This window comes from Homarus americanus, unplaced genomic scaffold (assembly GCF_018991925.1).
Source record: "Homarus americanus isolate GMGI-L3 unplaced genomic scaffold, GMGI_Hamer_2.0 scaffold42818, whole genome shotgun sequence".
NCBI classification, from domain to species: Eukaryota; Metazoa; Arthropoda; class Malacostraca; order Decapoda; family Nephropidae; genus Homarus; species Homarus americanus.
The window spans coordinates 393,482-415,000 of record NW_024741585.1 but is presented as its reverse complement, the minus strand read 5'-3'; the positions used below and the strand labels follow the sequence as shown (position 1 = coordinate 415,000).

Below are 21,519 nucleotides of genomic sequence, written 5' to 3'. Positions count from 1 at the left end.
TTTATGTTGAATAAAAAAGAAAAGAAAATGGTCACACACACACTTATATATGTCAAAACCTCTTGATTGCAGAATTACTTAGTGCTATCAACAAACAAAATTACAGTAATGAGTGCAGTTGATTATGTAAGCACACTATAGATATTCTTCTACACTCAAGCCTTACTGTGCTGTTACACTTAGTTTTACATACCTCAATGTTGAGCCTACCCTGGAAAAAAGAGCATTCCTTCCTTGGGCAAACAACCGAATCTAACATGCATTAGTCTCATCATTAACTTGCCTTTTTCTAGTTATATATGCATGGCTTGGGTTGCAATATATTTCAACTACAAAATCAAACAAAAAATATTTTTACTGCATAATTAATTCCAAATCAATTTCTCTTAACACCAGTGGTAACTCTACACTAAATGACCTTATTGTAGAGGTGCACTTCACCATACAATACTTATGTTATACAATACTGAACAACACAGCAACATCTTTCAGGTTCAGTCTACATTCATCCTTCTTGGTATAATGGATGAAATATTGAAAAATTTTCCAACAAAAAGGAGTAACATTATATACACATCATACAAAGTTAAGTTTATGTAAGAACCATGATAACGATTGCATTACAAATGTATTAATTGCTGACAGTGCACCTCCTGAACATAACTCTAAGCCTTCACCATAGATACATTCTAGTTATTAAATTATAAATTACTGTTGAATTCTATTCCCAATTTGAAATCCATATTAATACCCACATTACCGTACTAATGAAGTGCATGCTAATACTGTACTGTCGAAACAGTCTCATATCAGATACATTTCTTGACAGACTTGTATATAATTTTTTCAACAAATGAGCTTTGTGTTTAGACAAAATAGAACTGAAAAGTCATTTTATCTGAATTTTAATGTCCTGTCAAATCAGTACATTATCAAAATCCCATAATCCTCAATATATTGCCATGAGTAAACTCACCCTTGCAGAAACAGCAAGGTGAGCACGAAGTTTGGAAAGCTCATGTTCCAAATGTCTTCTCTGTTTCTTTCTGCGTTCAAGCTCTACTGGTCCTTCATTTGCTCCATGAGACTTGGAGTGGAGATTAACTAGGGTGCGCTCCAGCATCTCCTATGGTGGAGAGTCAATGGGCTTAGAATAGCTCTTTTAACAGTACTGACAGCCCAAAAGATAGCCTCACTACTTCCTCAAGTATCTTTTCAGCCAATTGTGGATACTAAAAGTAGCAGTATTTATTAACCTGCTATCTTTTAAGTGATCTTGGAACAATGTGACTGGGAATTGATATTAGAAAGTGTGTGCATCTTTTCAGCTCATCAGTATATATCTTACCAAATCATCCTACATTCTGGGTACTGAAGCTTTTTGATCATGAAGATGCTGATATCTTGCAACTTAAATGCACGAAAAAATAAAATGCAAGGCCAATACTACACTGGAAGGCAAAGCTAGGGTCTTGTTTCATTGTCTTGATTTACCTTCTACTAAACGACCAGTGTCTTATTTGTGCAATTCTTTTTGTATAGTATAATAATGTTTATAAAATCTAAGCAGCAAAGAATATAAAGTTCATTTCTTAAATAAATGTGTGCATGAAAAAGCAATTACCAAGGTAACAAAACTAAACAATGGAGGACAAACTATTGTCAAATAGAAATGAAAAGGTTGTTCAAAAGTTTCAATGGGCAGCATTAAGCTTCTACAAAGATGCACAAAAAGCATCACTCAACCAACTAAAGCAACCCAAGGCCATGCAATGCAATACACAATAAACCAGAGTTGCAAATAGGTAAGTTTGTGAAGTAATGTATTGTTACAATTTTAAGTTGTTACCTCATGCAGGTGGCTAGTTATGCTATTGAATGCATTGAAAGATCTATTTTACTTCTTGGACTAATGAAGCAAAACTAATTACTTCCCTTAAAGTTTATCTACATAAGAATGTGTATACTGTACAGAAATGAATTACACACAAGTACACACACTCAATACAGCTACACATACACACTCAATACAGCTACACACACACACACACACACACACACACTTAATCTAATTTATACTATGTATACCACTTTCCAGATTAACACAGCTCATATACATCATTCAAAAAAGTATAAACAAACTGAAATAATTATAAAACACTAATTCTTCTGGACATTAATAATTCACCATAACTTTTGACATGCAATAAGAACATATAATGTCACTTATCGGTAAATGCACAGTACAGTAAAGGCAAAAATTTGGGTAAATTTTTGATAATGATAATGTCTGTAAACATATAAGACCGTAGAGAATTCAGAAAACCAGATTATTGCATTAAAGTTTTAGCTGAACTTCAAAATAGAAGAAAGCACTCTTCAACTACTGTACTATACTTTATAAATCTTATCAATACAGTCTAAATGTTTTTTGAAAAATAAAAAGTTACTTGTGAGAGTTGAAGTTCTACTATAACTGTTCCTTTTGCAAAATATAATAAAGCCATTCTAAGTGCTTCTGAATTCACTGAAAATCCAAATTATACTTTACAAAATATAATCATAAAAATTAGGCATAATAAAAACAAGATTTGTGAAGTTGTCCAATGTCCAGTGCAAATTTGTTTAAAGAAACAATCTGGGAGTCAGCATAAGATTATCAAATATGATCTTGGTACATATTAGCAACAGCAAAAGTGAAGATTTAGTGTGAAATTAATACAATTTTCGTGTTAATTGCACACCACCCAAAATAATTTTAAATAATACAATTATAATACTATTGCAGAATATTTTTAATACTGTGTTCTAAATCCAAGATCATTTCAATAAACTCTACTCCAAATATCATACAGGGTTGCTATTAGTAAAAATACTGCTCGAGAGTTTATCTCAAAATGTGCTTCTTTGAGCCTTTGGTTAATAATGTACAAGGTTTATTTACCCATCCAAAATTTGGGGAAATAAAGTTTCATACATTTATGACTCAAGGTTAAAGATAGCATATTTACAGTTAAATACAGAAGCAGAAGTGGTGAGGTGAACAGTCACTGAGACACTGCTAGCTACTAGTAGCGTGATGTAATCAGTGCTTCGGACAATACACCACTTTAAGGATATTTCAAAAGGGTTTTGCTCTTTTATTAATAATTAACTAGTGTACCTCCATGAAAATCCTTTAAGTGCCTGCACTGCCCAGTAACCTCACATTTAACCAACACAAAGCACCAAAAAGGACCCAGAATCTAACAAAGATAATCTTCTGATACCCAAAAGAGGAATAGTTAAAGGTCCCGTCAATCTAGGAATGAAGGATATACAGTGTTCGAACCTTCTCTCTCTGCAAGCTCTGAATGGTCAGTGATTCTTGATGTAGGTTCTTGTCCAACTTATACAATTGCATCACTTTTCCCTGCAAGTTTAATGTTACTGTATCATATCACTTTTCTTAATTAGCAAATGATGCAGCAATTAAATAGTCTTCTTAATGATACTCTCCTTATTTAATGACAACATACATACACCACGTAATAACTCAGTGACAATGCATGTCTGTAAAACTATATGAACTTTTTTTACTTACAGTGCTACTAGACTGATACAAACAATAAACATGGAACTAAATATTCAACTCTGCATACACTCAAATCTCCTCAATTTAACCTCAGTTACAATTGAAATTTCTTATTTAAGATCTATGACTACCCCGTTAACATCTTTCTCTCAGGAACTATACTGTATGTATTGGGAAACTGTTCCTGGATTATTAGTTGTTGTATCCTTGACAACTATTATGAAGTAAAAATAAACGGAACTGGAAGAACATCTGCTGATGAAACAAAACTGAAAAACAGTACGGAAAGTGCATTTCTAGAGTTACTAATCTTCAGAATATCAATATATGCAGCATCCCAGTCTTAATCCTTAGGTCCTGGGTGACGTTCCAGAACATCCGACCAGCGTGCCCCGGGTAACGTTCCATAACGTCCACCTATTTATCTATTCATTTATTTATTTTTTAAGTTGATTTTTTCTCGATTTATCCCCGAGGACTGCCAGCAGCACCCTAACCCGAGGCTTAAGGGTTAAGGAATCAGCATAAAATAGAATCAAAACTACTTAACCATATAAGGAGACATTATACTCCATCCAAAAGTGGTTATAATAAAAAAAAATCCAATAAATCCCAAGTTGCCATTTTATCTTATTTTCTGAGATTATATTAAATGAGATTTGACGGGAAATGCAGTTACAACATGAGTCATCCACACTAGTCAAGCAAAGACTAGAGAAGCTTCCCTATACCTACCTCAAGATCATCCTGGTCTGCTGCCGCCAACTCATACTCCTGCAGTTGTAAATCTTCTGCTACTATTCTCCTTTCTTGTATTCTCCTTGAGAACTGAAGTGAATCATAGCCATTTGCCTGTTAAGATGATCATAAAAGTCAATGTACAGTACTGCCTCAATCTACAGATACAGTACTACACATATATTTACAACAAGCAATTTCAGTTGAAGAAAATATTTTCATTGTCAAGAAGTTTGATAATGTAATAAAACCACTGAAAATAACAACTCTTGCTAAAATTAACAAAAACAAATACTGTCCATGTATTTATATTAAATTTCTGCTATTTCTTGAAGACTGAATACAATCAGTGTTTAAATGAGGAACCTAGTACAGAATAAAATCATTACTGAACTAGTGCATGAAACTGCATTTATAACAGGTAACAAGAATGGATATAGACTACATGGAGCTTCTCTGCTTAACAGCATTAATATTTTATATGTACAGTACTGTATATACAAAACACCCTCAATATTTGCTGTGGTTAGGTTCTCAAAACCCCCCACAAATGCAGAAACCTTAGCTCAATGGAAAAAGAGGATTAGGTTCTTGGTTCAACTGAACACAGGTGAAAAAATTATAAATGTTTAGAACAAAGATTATGATAATAATAAAAATCACAGTGTCAATAACCTGTAGACCAACTGTTGTACCTTAAAGAAGAATTTACTGTGTATGTATTAACATCTACATACAGTACCATATTAAAAATAATTCTTATTAAGCTTAACATTCCTAAAAGATCTACAATAGTACTGTACTGGACAACAGTGCATACAGGTAATGTCATTCTAATGATACCAACTGTTCAGGGTTTATTTTGCAAGGCATTAAATATGAATGTGCACTGACACAAGGAAGACACACCACAGAAGTTGGTTCCTGCAGCTGAACATCAATATACAGTGGCTAGGTTACTAAAATTAATTTAAAAGAAGTGTAAATACATGGTGACACTAGACTTACCGGACAGTATGAACGAGTCCGCCTAGGATCATGTTGGGCAACAAGTTTGGAGTCTCCTCCTCGATATAGAGATCCAAGTTTGACCATATTGTCCACCAGGTTGATCAATGGTTTACCCATTTCATACTGCTTAGAAAAATAATATTTTGTAAGAAACAAAATTTATGACAATATCCGATAAATGTATTAACAAAATAGGTTGCCCGACCTTATACAGCACTCAGTAATTCCTAACAATCATAATCAATATTCAATGTTATTTATGAGCATATTTTTTAAAATGTAGTACAGTACTTTATTTCTTGAATTTGAAGACAAAATTACTCATATCTTATACAGTATTTGTGAATACATTAAAAACTTTGACATGAACTTCTGGGTATCTGAATGGAGTCTATTTTAAACATAAATAAAGGTAACGTTTTCACAAAATTTTGATTCTTCAGGGCAGACTAAAGTTAACTAAATAAATCAAAGGAATGAAAAGTATTTGTACATGTATGAGGAATCCATGATATCTAAGCTAGTTTGTTTGTCAATGAATGTGGGGGGTAATAAAATATATACAGTAGAGGTGACGTTAACAGAAAACAGAGAGAGGTGAAGAAATTAGTATGAACAAGTGTGAAGGTAAAACGCCAAGACAAATCTGGAGTAACTGGCTGAGAACTGGAGTGTAAATTTAAAAAAAATAAATGTAGAGATGCTGATATGAAGAGATATGGAAGAAAAACACTCGAACAAATTTCATCAGCGGAGCTTACTCATTTAAATATCAATTCATAAGTTGCCTGTTTGTCAAGTAAATTTGATATAACAAGAATCTATTCCCAGGTAAGTACAGTGAGAGAAGTGAAGTAACAAAATATTAATGGGTAATGCTGCAGTCAAGTGTAGTAACATATATGGGTGAAGATTTAACAATGAATGGTGAATAAAGAATGAATCATAAGGTTAGAAAATTATGTGGTAATGAAAATCTAAAGACAATATCACTTAGGGAATGGTAAATGATGAGATAGAGCAGCCTTGACTTTTCCCTGAAGACACTGGTGTAGGTCAGAGGGAGGAGACATTTGGGAAGGTTAAGGGTCGTGATATATCGGACCACCACAAAAAATCCTTGGTATCCAAATTCATGTGAGGGTACACAACCTTCCCAGAAAGTGTTAAGATTTTGATAATATGAAAGATTTGATAACTGTACCTGCTTGTCTAGGTCATGGAGGTGGTGATTGAGGCTAGCGAGGCGGCGCAGGTGTTCCTCACGGTGCTCCCCATCCAGTTGTGCAAGACGAGCCTGAGATAGTGCATCAGTCTAAGTCACTACAGTGGTGGATGAACACACTAATATGGTGATAGCTCTAGAGAAGTGATTTTTTTTTCCTACATCCCCAGGAATACTATGAAATTAGCCCACCAACTCTGAAACCATTATGGTAACTATCTGTAAACCTCCACACTGCAAATCTTCAACATATTATATTTACACATTTCCAAACTTCTTTATTCAATGTGTGGAACTAATTTTCACCATAGGCTATAATATAATCTTTATTTTTGTTCTGAGCAAAATTAAGTAGATAATGCAATTTTAACTTTTTATGACTTAGAATACCTGTTCATGTTCAGCAGTAGACAAATTCATTCTAAAATTTACAAAATGCTTGATAAACATATTCAAATTCTATACTGGTAAAATTCTTCTGATGAAAATGCATGCAAATTGGAATAAATCATATTATCTTAACTATGAAACAGTCCATGAGTCCTGACTGAAGTGATCAATTAAATGATATTCACTGATTTACTCTGCAACAAACCTGGACATATTCGTTCTAACATAAATATGGCTGAGAACTGTACAGTAATTGTAAGTGATATAGTATCAAGTGGTGCCACAGTAACAGCAGCTTACCTATTGTAATAGTTACTATTCTTCAATATGAAAGTCTTACAAGAAGAGTCCTGTAAGATTATCTTCTTGCCTAAGCTGCTGTTCAGTACAGTACATGAAATGACTGTGTGCTCTAAGTTATATTATCGTCAGTTGGCTTTCTTTACGTTTCTTTACAGTTAATGGATAAGTTACTCGATGTAGCCAACATACAGCATCAGCAAAACTAAAATGATCATTCATGCACTAAAATTTCTTCTTATTCTAGATTAATTTAATGCAGTAATTCAAGCATTACTTCACTGGTTATAATGGCAAGCATTCATGAATATTTGTTTATAATATAAATATAGGTTCATTAATGTCTTCAAATCTCAAATATTCAGAAAAATAAGCAGCTGACTAGATTTCCCAAAGCATCTATACCAGTAGTCTGGTTCTCTGACTTTTGATTGCTCAGTGAATCTATAGTCAAACAATTTTAGACTCCATCTTGAACCACCATCAAAACATTATCCATTACCGGTAAGTATCTCAGTAAATGTATGTCCAAATAATATCAATAAAATACCTACAGACTCTAACACTTAGAAAGGTCTTGCAATTCTGAAAAGTGCAAATTTACCAATTTTTCAAGAGGAAACGTTTAGGAATTACTGAGACAATCATCATCGTCATCATCAATGTTTTATGGCTATTTTTAACACTTGTATTGGTTAGTTGTGATTACCTGATGGCAGCTCTCCATGCTGCATAGTCTATTGCATTCTGTGATGATTTTCTACCAATATTCATAAATACATTCCCTGAGATATAACAGAAGTGCAAAACCAATGTATGTTTGATCCTTGTCTTATTAATGGGATGGTACTGTACAATTACCTGTGGACTTTCAGGTTCTCATCAGATTACCAGGTACCCCTTGCTGATGACGGTTCAAGAGGAAATCTTAATTTTTCTGACTGTAGATAAGTGTAGGTATTTATGCCAAGGAACCAGATTACTGTGCATTGATAGTCAACCCACTTTTAGCTTCAAAAAACATAATACATCTTGTTGGGCCCCTCAGCCATACCTGAGGTTAAGGCTATTGCTAAGAAGCGGTATGGGTCTGAAACTTGCAAGGCATACTTTAAACACTACTGTACAACTATTTATACATTAATTAGCTTTATTTTATTACATTTACTGCTACAATTTAGGATTGTCTACATTTAATGGTGTAATAACAGCTTACAAAAAAAATCTGGCTAATGAAATACAAAAGATGATAGCATGCACTAACATATTTTACATCATGCAACTACAGTACATTTGATGACAGAAGCCATGCAACATGGGAAAAAAGCCAAAATGAAGCAAAATAAAGTAAACATATACACGAAGGGAAGCACTTTTGATTAAGATGACAATGAAAAATATAGAAAGTTCTGTTGCAAGCAATACAGTCATTGGGACATACACATAACAATGCAAAAAATTAGCTTTCAAATTAAATACATGAAAGACATCTTATCTTACGAGTTCCTAGCATAAAATATTTTTTTTTCAGTGAGAGACTATGCCGACGCTAACCTGTCGTGTCATATGGTGAGGTTAGACTGTTAGAAAAAACACCAGTGACCAGTATCTGTGATTAGGTGGTTAGCAGTGCCCTGAGCGTCGATTAGTCGGGTTAATTTGTCGTTTGTCCCCCAGAGGAAGAACACACACCACCGGGGGGGGAGGGGGCACATACGGGTGGAGTTTGTGGCATGGGCGGCGAGGGGGCGTACCTGGGAGTCTCTTTCAAGGCGAGCATGGTGTCTGGCTGACTGTAGCGCCGAGTGATGTCGCCGTAGCTGAATGAGCAACAAGACCAACTCCTCATGAGTCTTGCCCAGCAGCTCCCCTGCGCTTACTCCCTGCAGCCCCCGCACCTCTACGCTCTCTTGTACCGCAGCCGCTGTCGTTGCTGCTACTGACTGCTGGTGCTGGTGGTGGAGGTTGTGGTGATGATGATGGTGGTGGTGGTGGTAGTACGGGACGGTGTTAGTAGTGGTGGAGGAGGTGTGCTGCGGCGTGGTGTGGAGGGAAGCCGGACGCTCCCCACCACCCTCCCGCCCGCTCAGGGCACGTCGAGCCCGACGCTGCACAGGGGGACCACAACCCATCAGTCCCCGCACACTACCTAACACGTATACAGACACATGCACACTCACATACACTGCACTCATAATCATGTCAATACATACAAACTATTCTTGCATTCACACAAAATATGAATACCCTGGTTAGTATCCCCTTCCACTAATCATGCACACACTTGACATTTAAGTCATCAAGTGTAACATTTTTCAGTAAACAATCACACAAGTACACATACAACACATGCTATGGCACAAACCTTTCACATACAAATACCGGCCACCAAACGTGTGTCTTTCATCCTCTTTACACATGTATCACACCTCTGTCATCAAGTGTTCCTCACCCTTTCTACCTTCTCCCTCTTACACATCTTTTGTCATCCCTTTTCTCCAACACATTATTTCTCATGTGTTTCCCAGTGTAGGTGTGGATGCTGATGGTGCTAAGCAGTTGGGCTAGAGTTAAACCTGTCCTGCACAAAACACCAATATTGCCCACATTTATGAGGAAATGAAGCACTCACCAACACAAGTCTGGCAAGCACATTGTCAACACACATATATGCAAACAATTATACTGTACTGTACACAGGAGCACATGCACACCCATGGACATATACAAACCCATTCACACAACCTCTTTGTCTTTAGACAGTGTGTGGGAATTCAGTGCCAGATGATGTTGGATTCAGTTTCTTTAAAGGGAGGATTAGTCTTTGGAGTTAACAAACATATTGTAGGGGAGACGTTCTGGTGAAAAATTATACAAGTGATCAGTTTACCACTCTTATAGTGAAAAGGTCTGTTTCTTATAACATCCTGGTCACCAAATTCTCAAGTCACTCTCAGGGTATATGGCATGAGCTACAGCTTAATGCTTGAAAGCCGTTCACTGGCATTCTGTGAGCTCACTCAGTCGACAATGCTCTATTATGCTACGTTTCATGCAGTATGGGATGGATAGTAACTGCAATATTCTATCGTGCTGAGCAGCATTTCTCTTTATTTTTTGAGCATGTAAACTTCACTACAATACAGCCCACTGCATTAAGAAAAACCTGGCTCACCAAATCTGCCAAGTCACACACCTTCACTCCAGTTAAAATATAATGCCAGAGCTCACTGAAATACAAAAGAGGCAGCCACAACTAAAATGCAATGCTATAAGACTCAAGAACACATTAGCTAAGCTCTGGCTAAAAATATATACTTTTGGATCAGGTACAGCCAAATGCATACCACCATAACAGCCACTAACATACCACCAAAACAGCTAAATGCATTTTACCAAGACAGCCAAATACAAACTGACAAAACAAAGACAACTTTCTTACCCTACTACTCATAAAGATCTTTCAGTATTTTACAAAGGAAAAATGGCATCTTGGTTCCAATGAATCATGTTTATACTCTGTGTAAGGGGTAGAGAGGGGAGGACATCTATGGTTCTGGTGAAAAATAACATTAACACCTCCAAAACAGTGACCTCTGGTGGTGGGCAATATGGTCATGCAAGTCAAGACTTATGTCATAATGTTAACCTATGTTATCCGAGCTAACCTTAACCTGTATTTTCCAGCCTCTTTTATATAACTGCACCTTTCCCTAGTTACTTGAACATAACCTCTGGTCTGTCACTTTCTGCATCAACCACACATATCTCCCGTAAGTCTACAATAAATCCCAATTGAATTCCTAATTTTCTATACGACCTCTCCCCCTTTTTCTGTTTTTTTTTTTTTTTCATTACGTACCCTCACCTGCCATTTCCTAAAGCTTGAGATACAACTGAGCTCTACTCTCTACACTTCACTAGCCCGGCATTGTGGTTTCTGGCAACTTAAAGAAAAATACCTTAATTCTCTTCAGTCGTCTATCTTGTGTTTTTATGCAATGGAACAGGTCACAAGTTTCCTGTAGTCTAGCCTGAGCTGATCTGCTACTTAAAAAAAAAAAACAGACCTCCAGTTTCTTCTTCCCTACCACACACAATGCCAAAAAGTAAATTTTGAATAAAAATGACACTGGGCCAACAAGGAGATGGAAACTTTGCAGTGGAAGGCAGCTACCAAACAGGGAGGTACTACTGCCTGGGAAGATATTGGAAGCATAATGTGTTGTCTAATGGTAGACCCTGCTGCCATATGGCATCACGAAAATTGTGACCAAGTCCCAGGTCGCTGATCTGACTTTCTGCTTCATTTACACGCAATTACAGGGTCTCAATTGTTTCTCTTACCATTGACAACACAACATACATATATCATTTCTCACTTTTGATCTTTTTTTTCATTTTTGTATTTATAGTTCTTTATTATTAAAATTATTATTATTATTACAGTTACTGTATTATTATCATCATTATTTTATTATTTTATTTTTGTTTGTTTTATCATAAATTTTATTTATTATGAATTATTATGACTATTATTATTTATTATTATTATTATTATTATTATTATTATTATTATTATTATTATTATATTATTATTATTATTATTATTATTATTATTATTATTATTATATTTTCGCCCCCCAGGGCCCGATGTGGGTCAGTGACCTATGTCCGGGTGGGCTAATCCCTGTGTGTGTGTAAAAAAAAAAAAACCTTTAGAGCGCCACTATAAACATACCTCTTCACTGGTAACATTGAACTTATTGATACTGTGGAATGTATCAGGTAAACCATTGAGTCTGGACATGATACTGTACAGAACCTGTACTGTACTAAGCAAAAGAATGAGACTGGCCTCTTGTTAAGTTGCTTATTACATACAGTAATGTACTGTATGTATTTGGTTACTAGAGACAGGAGACATTAACTTTGATACAACAAAATTCTTTAAGGTACTGTACAGTATAAGGAACAGTACTTGTATTTTATACAGTACAGTATAAAAGGCAAAAACACAAACTATAATCCTCTATAGTAAAAATAAATGGTGCAAAAAAGAAGACGGAAGTAAAAACAGCTACTGGTAAATTTCACCACTTTTAGAAAAAGGAAAGGTCATGGTCTCTTGAGTGGTGGAAGTATGTGGAGGACCACTGACCCCACCACTCTGTCAGTCAAGTCCCCAGAGGAACCTCCTGATGGTGCTGCAGTAGACCAGGGGGAATAGGAAAGGCTGAAACTGAATTTAGATACTGTAAAACAAGCAAGAGATGGCGGGGGAGTGTGAGGATATAAAGTGACAATCTATGATTTGTAATAACAGTAGTTAATGACTTGTAGTACAACACATTGCTGTAAGGGGGGGGGGGCCAGTTGAAACAAATTAACTTAACAGCTGTTCCCTGCTAAGGAGAAGGGAAGTTCCATACTTTGCACAGCAGACAAGCTATAAAAACATGTGAAGATCCTATCCACCACACTATCTTACACACCGACCTAAAAGCACTGCTTGGGACAGCCAGCACAGTAAGGCCCACACTATCCTACGGTCCAACTAATTACCCAAATGAATAAATCGGACTGCCAATCACTTCTCGACTAGTATTTGGTGTCACAAAGTCACAAAAAATTGGTAAACTTAATTTAATCTGAGTTAATAGATCGAGTGCATGTACCTAACCTAACCTAACCTCGACTAGTATTTGGTGTCACGAAGTCACAAAAAGTTGGTAAACTTAGTTTAATCTGAGTTAATAGATCAAGTGCATGTACCTAATCTAATCTAATCTAATCTAATCTAATCTAATCTAATCTAATCTAATCTAACCCAACCTAACCCAACACAACTCAGATTAAATTAAGTTTACCAATTTTTTTTACTTTATGACACCAAATAATAATCGAGAAGTGATTCACAGCCCGAATTACGCTTGTACGACCATCATTTGAATTTATTGCGGCTACATTTGGCTACATTTGGGTAATTCCTCGCTCCGTCGGTACATGCACGCGATCTATTAATTCAGATTAAAGTAAGTTTTCCAATTTTTTGTGACTTTCTGACACCAAATACTAGTAGAGAAGTGATTATCAGTCCGATTTATTCATGTAGGACCATTATTTGACTTCATTCCGGCTATATTTGGCTACATTTGGGTAGTCGGACCGCATTTTGACTCCGCCATGAAATTGAGAAATTTATCCTGGGGCAGAGCGTCCAACCTGAGGACTGCCAATACACGTGAGGGACAATAACTACCCTTCCCACTCCGCAGCACAATGACTCCTCTCACAAACTATTTTTTCTATTAGGTCAACAAATTGAAGAATCACACAGAAATGTTCAGCACTCAGGGAGGTACAGAGGCAGAGTCGAGCTCATCACTTTCCTCTGGCAATTTCAGACCAGTGGAATGTAATTAACTTTGCTCACCAGCCAGATTACATCCCCAATACTAAACATTTACAACCTTACACTTTAGTTTTGTTAGTGGGTTTAAACAAATAAATTATGATTTTTTTCGTCCACTGGTCAATATGTTTCTGCCGGAAGGGGGAAAATGGTCATACAAATATGTCAACACACTACCTGTCAATAAATAGATCTAACATAATTTATTTAGTTTTTGTAGTTTACTTAGTTTAGTTAAATAGTATTTCATGCCCTAGTTATGTAATAATTATTATATAATATTTTCTAAGCTAAAATAACTAATTAGATTGAAATAAACATGCTCTAATATTTTAGTTGCTACTATCTATTTAATTCAATGTGCATTACAAATAAAACACAAGCAAAATTCATGGCCAAAAATTATTCCAAAATCCAAGCTACTGTACAGAGGTTTACCCTAAGAAGTCCCCAACCCCATAGCAAAACTACTGGTTCAAGCAAAATTGCACTTATGCTCCCAAGGCGTAATGCCCATTAAGTATGCACATACACCATAATCATACATACCCAAACAAACAATAATTATTTAAAGGAATACCACAATACCACACAGTCCTACTCGTTCATACACCAGACAGCAAGTACCAGACTGTGATAATTTTGGATCAACACATCTGCCCATGAATATTGATTACCTTAATTTGTTTACCAACATGACAACCACATAGACCCAGACAGAGTTAAAGACCAGTGACTTACTTTAGAAACGGTGAGCTCAGAGTCTGAATACTGTTGTTGGTGGATGTCATTGGGTACTCGACCATTGAGTCTTTGGTCGTGGTGACGAGCATGAGTGCCATAAGTACCATAATCCTGCGTTTTGTATTCCTGCTGATGGTTCTTGTAGTCCTGTTGGTGGTTCTTGAAGTTATGGTAGTCCTGGAAGTCATAGTGGCTGGGTCCGTAGGTGCCGTTCATTCTGGCACGGTGACCATTGAGGGTGTTAGGGTTGGCTGTGAGTGTCTGCTGGCTCTCCTGGTAATTTGGAGGCCGGTTGTGAGCTTGTTTAAAGTTATTAGGATAGTTAACATTATCCTCCGGGTAGTTGTGAGGGTAGTTAGAACTCCCGTGATAATTAGTGTAAGGCCCATTACTTTGGTAATTCTGCCCAGGATATATTTGATATTTGCCGTGTAAGTCGTCACTCTTATAATGGTGGTATTGGTTCTGTGAGTGAGGATGAGGGTGGTGTTGGTAGTTCTGATGGTGGGCATGTGGGTGATGCTGGTACTTGTGATGGGCATGTGGGTGGGTGTGGGTGTGTGCAGATCCCTGTTGACCAGAGGAGTTAGGGGCGTTGGGATCTGGTCGGCGAGGTAGACTTTCTCCCACTTTGACATCTGTAACATGAGAAAAGCATCCATTAAGGAACTGTACAGAATTGTCAAAAAATAAGATCATATATACATGAAAATATTTGCCTTTAAAATAAAAACTCTTGGTTCATGTTCGTCCATTGGCTGTCCGCAGGTTCCCGCCAAGTTTACCTGAGGTTATACTCATTACTTAAAGAGTTCAGTTATGTCTTCCTTTTCTCCTCCTCCTTGTAGGTTAGGTTAGGTTAGGTTAGATAGGTTGGTTCTTTTGGTATGAGAATAGGTTTTCTTTTGTGTGTTTTATTTTTATTTTTTTTTGTGTTTTACTCAAATCTGACCTCCATTTTTGTGCAAATTATCCTTTTGTTAAAAATGAAGATGGTATTTTTTTGCAAACACCTCTAATTTGCACAAGAAATGAAGGTCAGAATTGAGTAAAACACCGAAAAAAAAAAATATATATATATATATATATATATATATATATATATATATTCCCAAACCAAAAACTGAGAACAGCCCAATGAACGAATATTTACCAAACTTTCCTTTAATGAACAAAGTAAAGTGACATGTATTGCTACAGTGAAAAAACATGCAAGTCGAATTGACCTGATAACCAGTCAGCAGCATCTGTCTATTAACCCTTCAAGATAAAAGGAGGTAGTGTGGGAGGTACTGCATCAGACTGCCTTCACATTTCAAACACAGGTGCCCTTTCACAGCTCAGTGAATTGGGGTCGCACTAGGCGAGAATCAGCTACGCGTAGGAATGGAGACGAGTAATGTATCTGTTTGGGCTCAGAAAACGAAAGGCGAATTGTTTTCAAAATAAAACGAACGCGAAATTTTTGGTTTGGATTTTACCCTAACCTAACCCAATCCAAGCTCACCTAACCTAACCCAAACTAAACTAACCTAACCTCTAGCAAAATCTCGCTTTGTTAAAAGTAACAAAAAACTTTCTCTCTAAGGTAATGTTTTCCTCGGGGAACAGGTTCACTCTTACCTCCTTCTGGAAACTTTTTACCATTAAAGAAGAACAAAGAGGCCCCCCCCCCCCGCCAAGCGCCCCCGTTTGCCACCACATTTAAAAGGTTAGAAAACGACATGGCTACTCTGGTAATCAAGTCAGTTTTTTACCTTTTGGAATTTCACATCAGTTTGGGTTAATAATAATAATAATAATAATAATAATAATAATAATAATAATAATAATAATAATGATAATAATAATAATAATAATAATAATAATAATAATAATAATAATAACAATAATAATAATAATAATAATAATGATAATAATAATAATAATAATAACAATAATAATAATAATAATAGCTGTAGAAGGTAAAACACCATTATCTCTCCACCCAACGACTAACAGACTAAACAAAGAGGTTAACAATATTGTAAGACATCAATACTCAAGTATAAACTTATTTCTATCACCACCTCTTTAAGGTTCGATCCTAAATACAGCATAAAATATAACGCATTAAAGACACGATCAATTATAACATAAGACTATCACTTTTGTCGGCCACCTGTCACCAGCTTCAGGAGTCAAGTGATGGCTGGCAGACAGGACTGTCACAAGACTCACAAGTCACAACACAGTTTTACAATTTCTTGTTTCAAAACTTTAGATAACCTTGTAACGCTTCCCTCTGTTCTGTCCTCTCTAACCGGGTGTCTCCACCTCACTGAATCTTTTTTCCTCCTTCATCTGTCTCTCTCTCTCTCTCTCTCTCCAATGTCGCCTCCTCTTAAATCCATCTCTTCCTTCTCTTCCTATAATAGTCTCCTTCTCCACCCCTTTCGCCCTCATACACTCGTCTTCCCTTTCTCCCCCTTTTCATACACCTGTGTCCATCTCCTACATCCTTTAAAAACAGGCAGGAAGGAGTGTTGACTGAGGTGGTGGTGGTCGTCACTCGTCAGGTTCCTTCACCCACTTGAGGGGTTTGTGAGGAGGGGGGAGAGGTTTGTGAGGAGGGGTGAGGAGGAGAGGTTGTGAGGTTGTGGGGAGGAGGTTTGTGAGGAGAGGTTTGTGAGGAGGTTTGTGAGGAGGAGAGGTTTGTGGGGAGGTTGTGGGGGGGAGAGGTTTGTGGGAGAGGGGGAGTTTTGTGAAGAGGGAGAGAGGTTTGTGAGGAGGGGGAGAGGTTTGTGGGGAGGGGGAGAATGTGTGAACGGTGGTGGTAACACACCCTCGGGTTATAACACCATGTATTTTTCCTGTATCTCCCTCATCGTCAATTTTCCTAAACTACAAATGTTTACAAACAAGTGAGAGACTCGGCTGCCTCTGAGGTAGATAAATATAAACAGAGGCTGGGTAAAGTACATTCTACGAGGACTGAAAATAAAACCTTATACACATCCTTAAAAAAAGTAAGCTAAAAGAAAATTTAAATTCCTCTGAAATCATACCAATTTTGGAAGCTCGCCTCGCCAAGAGTAAAGTTTAATTTCCACAAAACCAGTTTTAAACTCTTGGGATATTTTTGTCACTTGTGGTTAAACATGTGATAGATGCAGGTCCCTGGAGGCACTTGGCCCCTGTGTTACATCCAGCGAACACAGCGTCGAGTATCAAATCAACATCCGGGCTGCGTTTGTTTACATCTGCACTTCTCTGTTTCCACCCACATGTGACTCCATTTCTCAGTCTCTGTATCTATCTCGCCTCGTAATGGAGACACAGATTGATACATATTCACTGACACTAGCTGTAGGATCGCGGCACCAGCTGGGGAGTCGTGGCACCAGCTGGGGGGTTGTGACACCAGCTGGAGGGTCGCAGCACCAGCTGGAGGGCCGCGACACCAGCTGTAGGGTCGCGGCACCACCTGAGGGGCCGCGACACCAGCTGGAGGGTCGCGGCACCACCTGGAGGGCCGCGACACCAGCTGGAGGGTCGCTACACCAACTGGAGGGTCGCGACACCAGCTGGAGGGTCGCAGCACCAGCTGTAGGGTCGCGGCTCCAGCTGGAGGGTCGCTACACCAACTGGAGGGTCGCGACACCAGCTGTAGGGTTGCAGCACCTGCTGTAGGGTCGCGGCTCCAGCTGGAGGGTCGCTACACCAGCTGGAGGGTCGCGGCACCACCTGGAGGGCCGCGACAGCAGCTGGAGTGTCGCTACACCAACTGGAGGGTCGCGACACCAGCTGTAGGGTTGCAGCACCAGCTGTAGGGTCGCGGCACCACCTGGAGGGCCGCGACACCAGCTGGAGGGTCGTGGCACCAGCTAAACCGCTGGGAATAACAGTAGACGGCGCGGCGTGTCCGGAATCTTTAAAGACGATGAGGAGCCGTGAGGGAGTCCTGCCCTGCCAGCCACCACACACCAGGGCCCTCACCCACACACCAAGGTCCTTTACCACACACCAGGGCCCTCCACACACACCACACAGATGGCCCTCACCACACACCAGGGCCCTCCCCACACACCAGCCCCCCACACACCAGGGGCCCTCCCCCACACACCAGGGCCCTCCCCCACACACCAGGGCCCTCCCCCACACACCAGGGCCCTCCACCATGCTCACCACAACACATTTCACAATCCCCATCAACACACTCTCCACCAACCCCTGGACTTTCGTAAAAAGCATGATTTGTTTGTGATTATCATACGAATTCTAAATATGTATCCATAATGCATGCATCAACAGATTGATTGATTTGTTTTACTGGCCGTCATTACGACCGACCATCAACAGGGCGCCTCCATCATTAAGTCGATGATCAACACCTGACACAACAACAAGTCGATGATGTTCAGTAAGTTATGCCACCATCAATTAGCCGCTGATACACAAGTCTTTAAACAAGACGTTGACTCTTTCTACCAGACTGACGATATCCTGAGCAAAATAATCAACAAACAGACATAATCAAGTAACAAATCCAAAACAAACAGCCACCATCAGTATATATACGTTTCTTTCAGGATGCATCTAACATTTAGTCAATGGTCCGACATTCTTACATAATAGCAGCAGCCCTTCACTCCAGCGGCCGTAATGACCCAGGCGTTGACGGCCAGTAAATCAACAACAACAACACTCCCTAATTAAATGAATGGATTTCAAATGGCTCATTAAATCAAGAGGCTGGAACATTATAATTTTCTATTCTCGTTTGTCAATTACTGAGAGTTGTGAGGTGAACAGTGGCAGGACTTGGTGTAACGGGTGATTAAGTCTTTTATTTTCTCGAGTGACGCACTGCTGATATTTACTGCTTATGTTGTCAATGTAAGCTTCCGTAACTTTCTAGTGTTATAGTGTAGATGACTGTAGTCTGGCGTGTTGTGTGCCTATACTGATGGTGATTAATGGCGAGGGGGGTGTTCACACGGAACACGAACGAATTCTCACGAAACACCAAAGAATTAACACGAAACACGAACGACCTACCCAACAGACCCTATATGAAGCGTTGGTCTCAAAATCAAGCCACTGGGAGATGTGTATTTCTCGACACTCGACATAATACTAAAAAAAAAATCGTATATATATTTTTTTTGATTGTTTTCCATTCGGATTTGTTTCTAGGTATTTTATTTTTTTATTTGACAAGGTAGCCATCGCTCCTGAAAGGTGTGTGAGTGGTGTACTGACAGGAAGACAGACAGACAGACAGATGCAAAGTCGACATGTTTTCCTACTACTGTATATATCCTGGTAGAAGGTTCCAGCGGGATAAAAAAAGAAAAAGGGAAGCAGGAAACGTGAAGAGAGACGCACTAGCTCAAGAGAGACGCACTAACTCAAGAGAGAGACGCACTAGCTCAAGAGAGAGACGCACTAGCTCAAGAGAGAGACGCACTAGCTCAAGAGAGAGACGCACTAGCTCAAGAGAGACGCACTAACTCGAGAGAGACGTACTAGCTCACGAGAGACGCACTAGCTCAAGAGAGACGCTCTAGCTCAAGAGAGAGACGTACTAACTCATGAGACGCACTAATCCATGAAAGACGCACTAGCTCACGAGAAAGGCGCATTAATTCACGAGAAAGACGCACCAATTCATGAAAGGCGCACTAGCTCACGAGAAAGACGCACTAATTCACGAGAAAGACGCACTCACTCATAAGAAAGACGCACTAACTCACGAGAAAGACGCACTCGTTAATCTTTCTCCCTCCTCATCTTCCACCCTTATCACAATCTGCCCATTAAAATATGTAAAATCTTTGATCGGGGTCGGGACTACTTGCCAATAAAAAAGACTTAATTACGTAGATCTAAACGTCAAAAGAATCCGCTCGGTATAATTGAAACACGTTCACAAACTTGACTCATTAAGCACCAGGGGAGGAAAAATTGTGGTGGAGTTGTGGCTAACTTGTTGGGGACGCCGGAGTTATGGTGGTGGTGACGGTAGTGGTGAGGGTGGTGACGGTGCTGGTGGTGACTGGCGGTAGTAACTGGCGGTAGTGACTGGTGGTGGTGATGACTGCACGCTAGTATTGGTTGTCGCCCTTCCTTTTGGTGATATTTGGTGACGGAAGTGGCGGCGGTGACAAGTGACCCCAGGTTACCTAAGTTGTCACAAGAATTCTGATATAATTTTACTACCTGTCTTCATGTATTTTTTTTTTTTCCATCGGTTTAACACGATCAGGAAGAGTTGGGTTCAGTTCCCTAATGTCGAGGGATCAACTGATGATAAGACACCCCGGTTTATTTCCCGTGATTTATTAAACACCCTCAAGCTACCTGGAAAGTTAGGTTAGGTTAAGGTGGTTAGGTTAAGGTGGTTAATCATCAGGGGAAATAAGCTGGAGTGTCTAATCTTCAGGTGATATATATTGCAAGGTACCGTTTAGGTTTCCATCTTTTGGTTCAAGTTTAACTAAGGTTCAGAAATGATTTCAGCTAAGGGTTAAGAGTGACGTGGTGAGGGGAACCATCACCATGACAACCTCTGGCAGTAATTAAACGTTAGCGGAGGCAGCTGATGGTGGTGGTGGTGGTGGAGGCAGCTGATGGTGGTGGTGGTGGAGGCAGCTGGTGGTGGTGGTGGTGGTGGAGGCAGCTGGTGGTAGTGGCGCTGGTGGAGGTGATGGTGGTGGTCGTGCCCTCCCCCCAGTCTCCCATTCCCACCAGTACCATCTTCTGGTTCCCCCGTACGTCTACGCTCCATACTTTCTCCCCAGACTTTACTTTTGACCCCCCCACCTGTATCTACTCCCCACACGGGCCCCTCCCCTCTTCTCTACACCTCATATCCTTTTCTCCCTTCCACTCCACTAACGCCTCCTCCTCCCCACACATGTAGTCAGACAACTCAATTCAGAAGCGGCGACATTAGAGGCACAGTGAGCAGAGACCATTACTATTCAGGAGTGCTCACCACCGGCTAAAATGCAGCATGTTTTGTGAAGTCAGGGTGTGAGGCGCCGCTTGCCGTCAGCCCTCCATCCCCGCCTTGCATTTTTCCCCAACACTCAAATACTCATTACTTCATTCCACTTCTCACCTTTACGGCCAAAG

At 39.1% G+C, this 21,519-nt stretch overlaps 1 protein-coding gene across 9 annotated transcripts in view; it reads right to left on the bottom strand.

Moving 5' to 3' along the window:
• LOC121875982 overlaps positions 1 to 21,519 on the bottom strand; it is a 184,235-nt gene that overhangs the window by 30,704 nt on the left and 132,012 nt on the right. For 4 of the 9 annotated variants that reach the window (XR_006090700.1, XM_042380818.1, XM_042380825.1 and 1 more), the window contains exons 3-9: positions 14,395 to 15,035; positions 8,993 to 9,190; positions 6,528 to 6,620; positions 5,321 to 5,449; positions 4,310 to 4,426; positions 3,332 to 3,412; positions 977 to 1,126 (exon numbers count right to left, since the gene is read on the bottom strand). Coding sequence is in view for 8 of the 9 variants with exons in the window: in XM_042380818.1 (XP_042236752.1) it covers positions 977 to 1,126; positions 3,332 to 3,412; positions 4,310 to 4,426; positions 5,321 to 5,449; positions 6,528 to 6,620; positions 8,993 to 9,190; positions 14,395 to 15,035 (1,409 nt within the window). In the remaining variant the exon portion in view is untranslated. The remainder of the gene's footprint in view (positions 1 to 976; positions 1,127 to 3,331; positions 3,413 to 4,309; positions 4,427 to 5,320; positions 5,450 to 6,527; positions 6,621 to 8,992; positions 9,191 to 14,394; positions 15,036 to 21,519) is intronic. The other 5 variants (XM_042380819.1, XM_042380821.1, XM_042380822.1 and 2 more) reach the window with 5 other exon arrangements.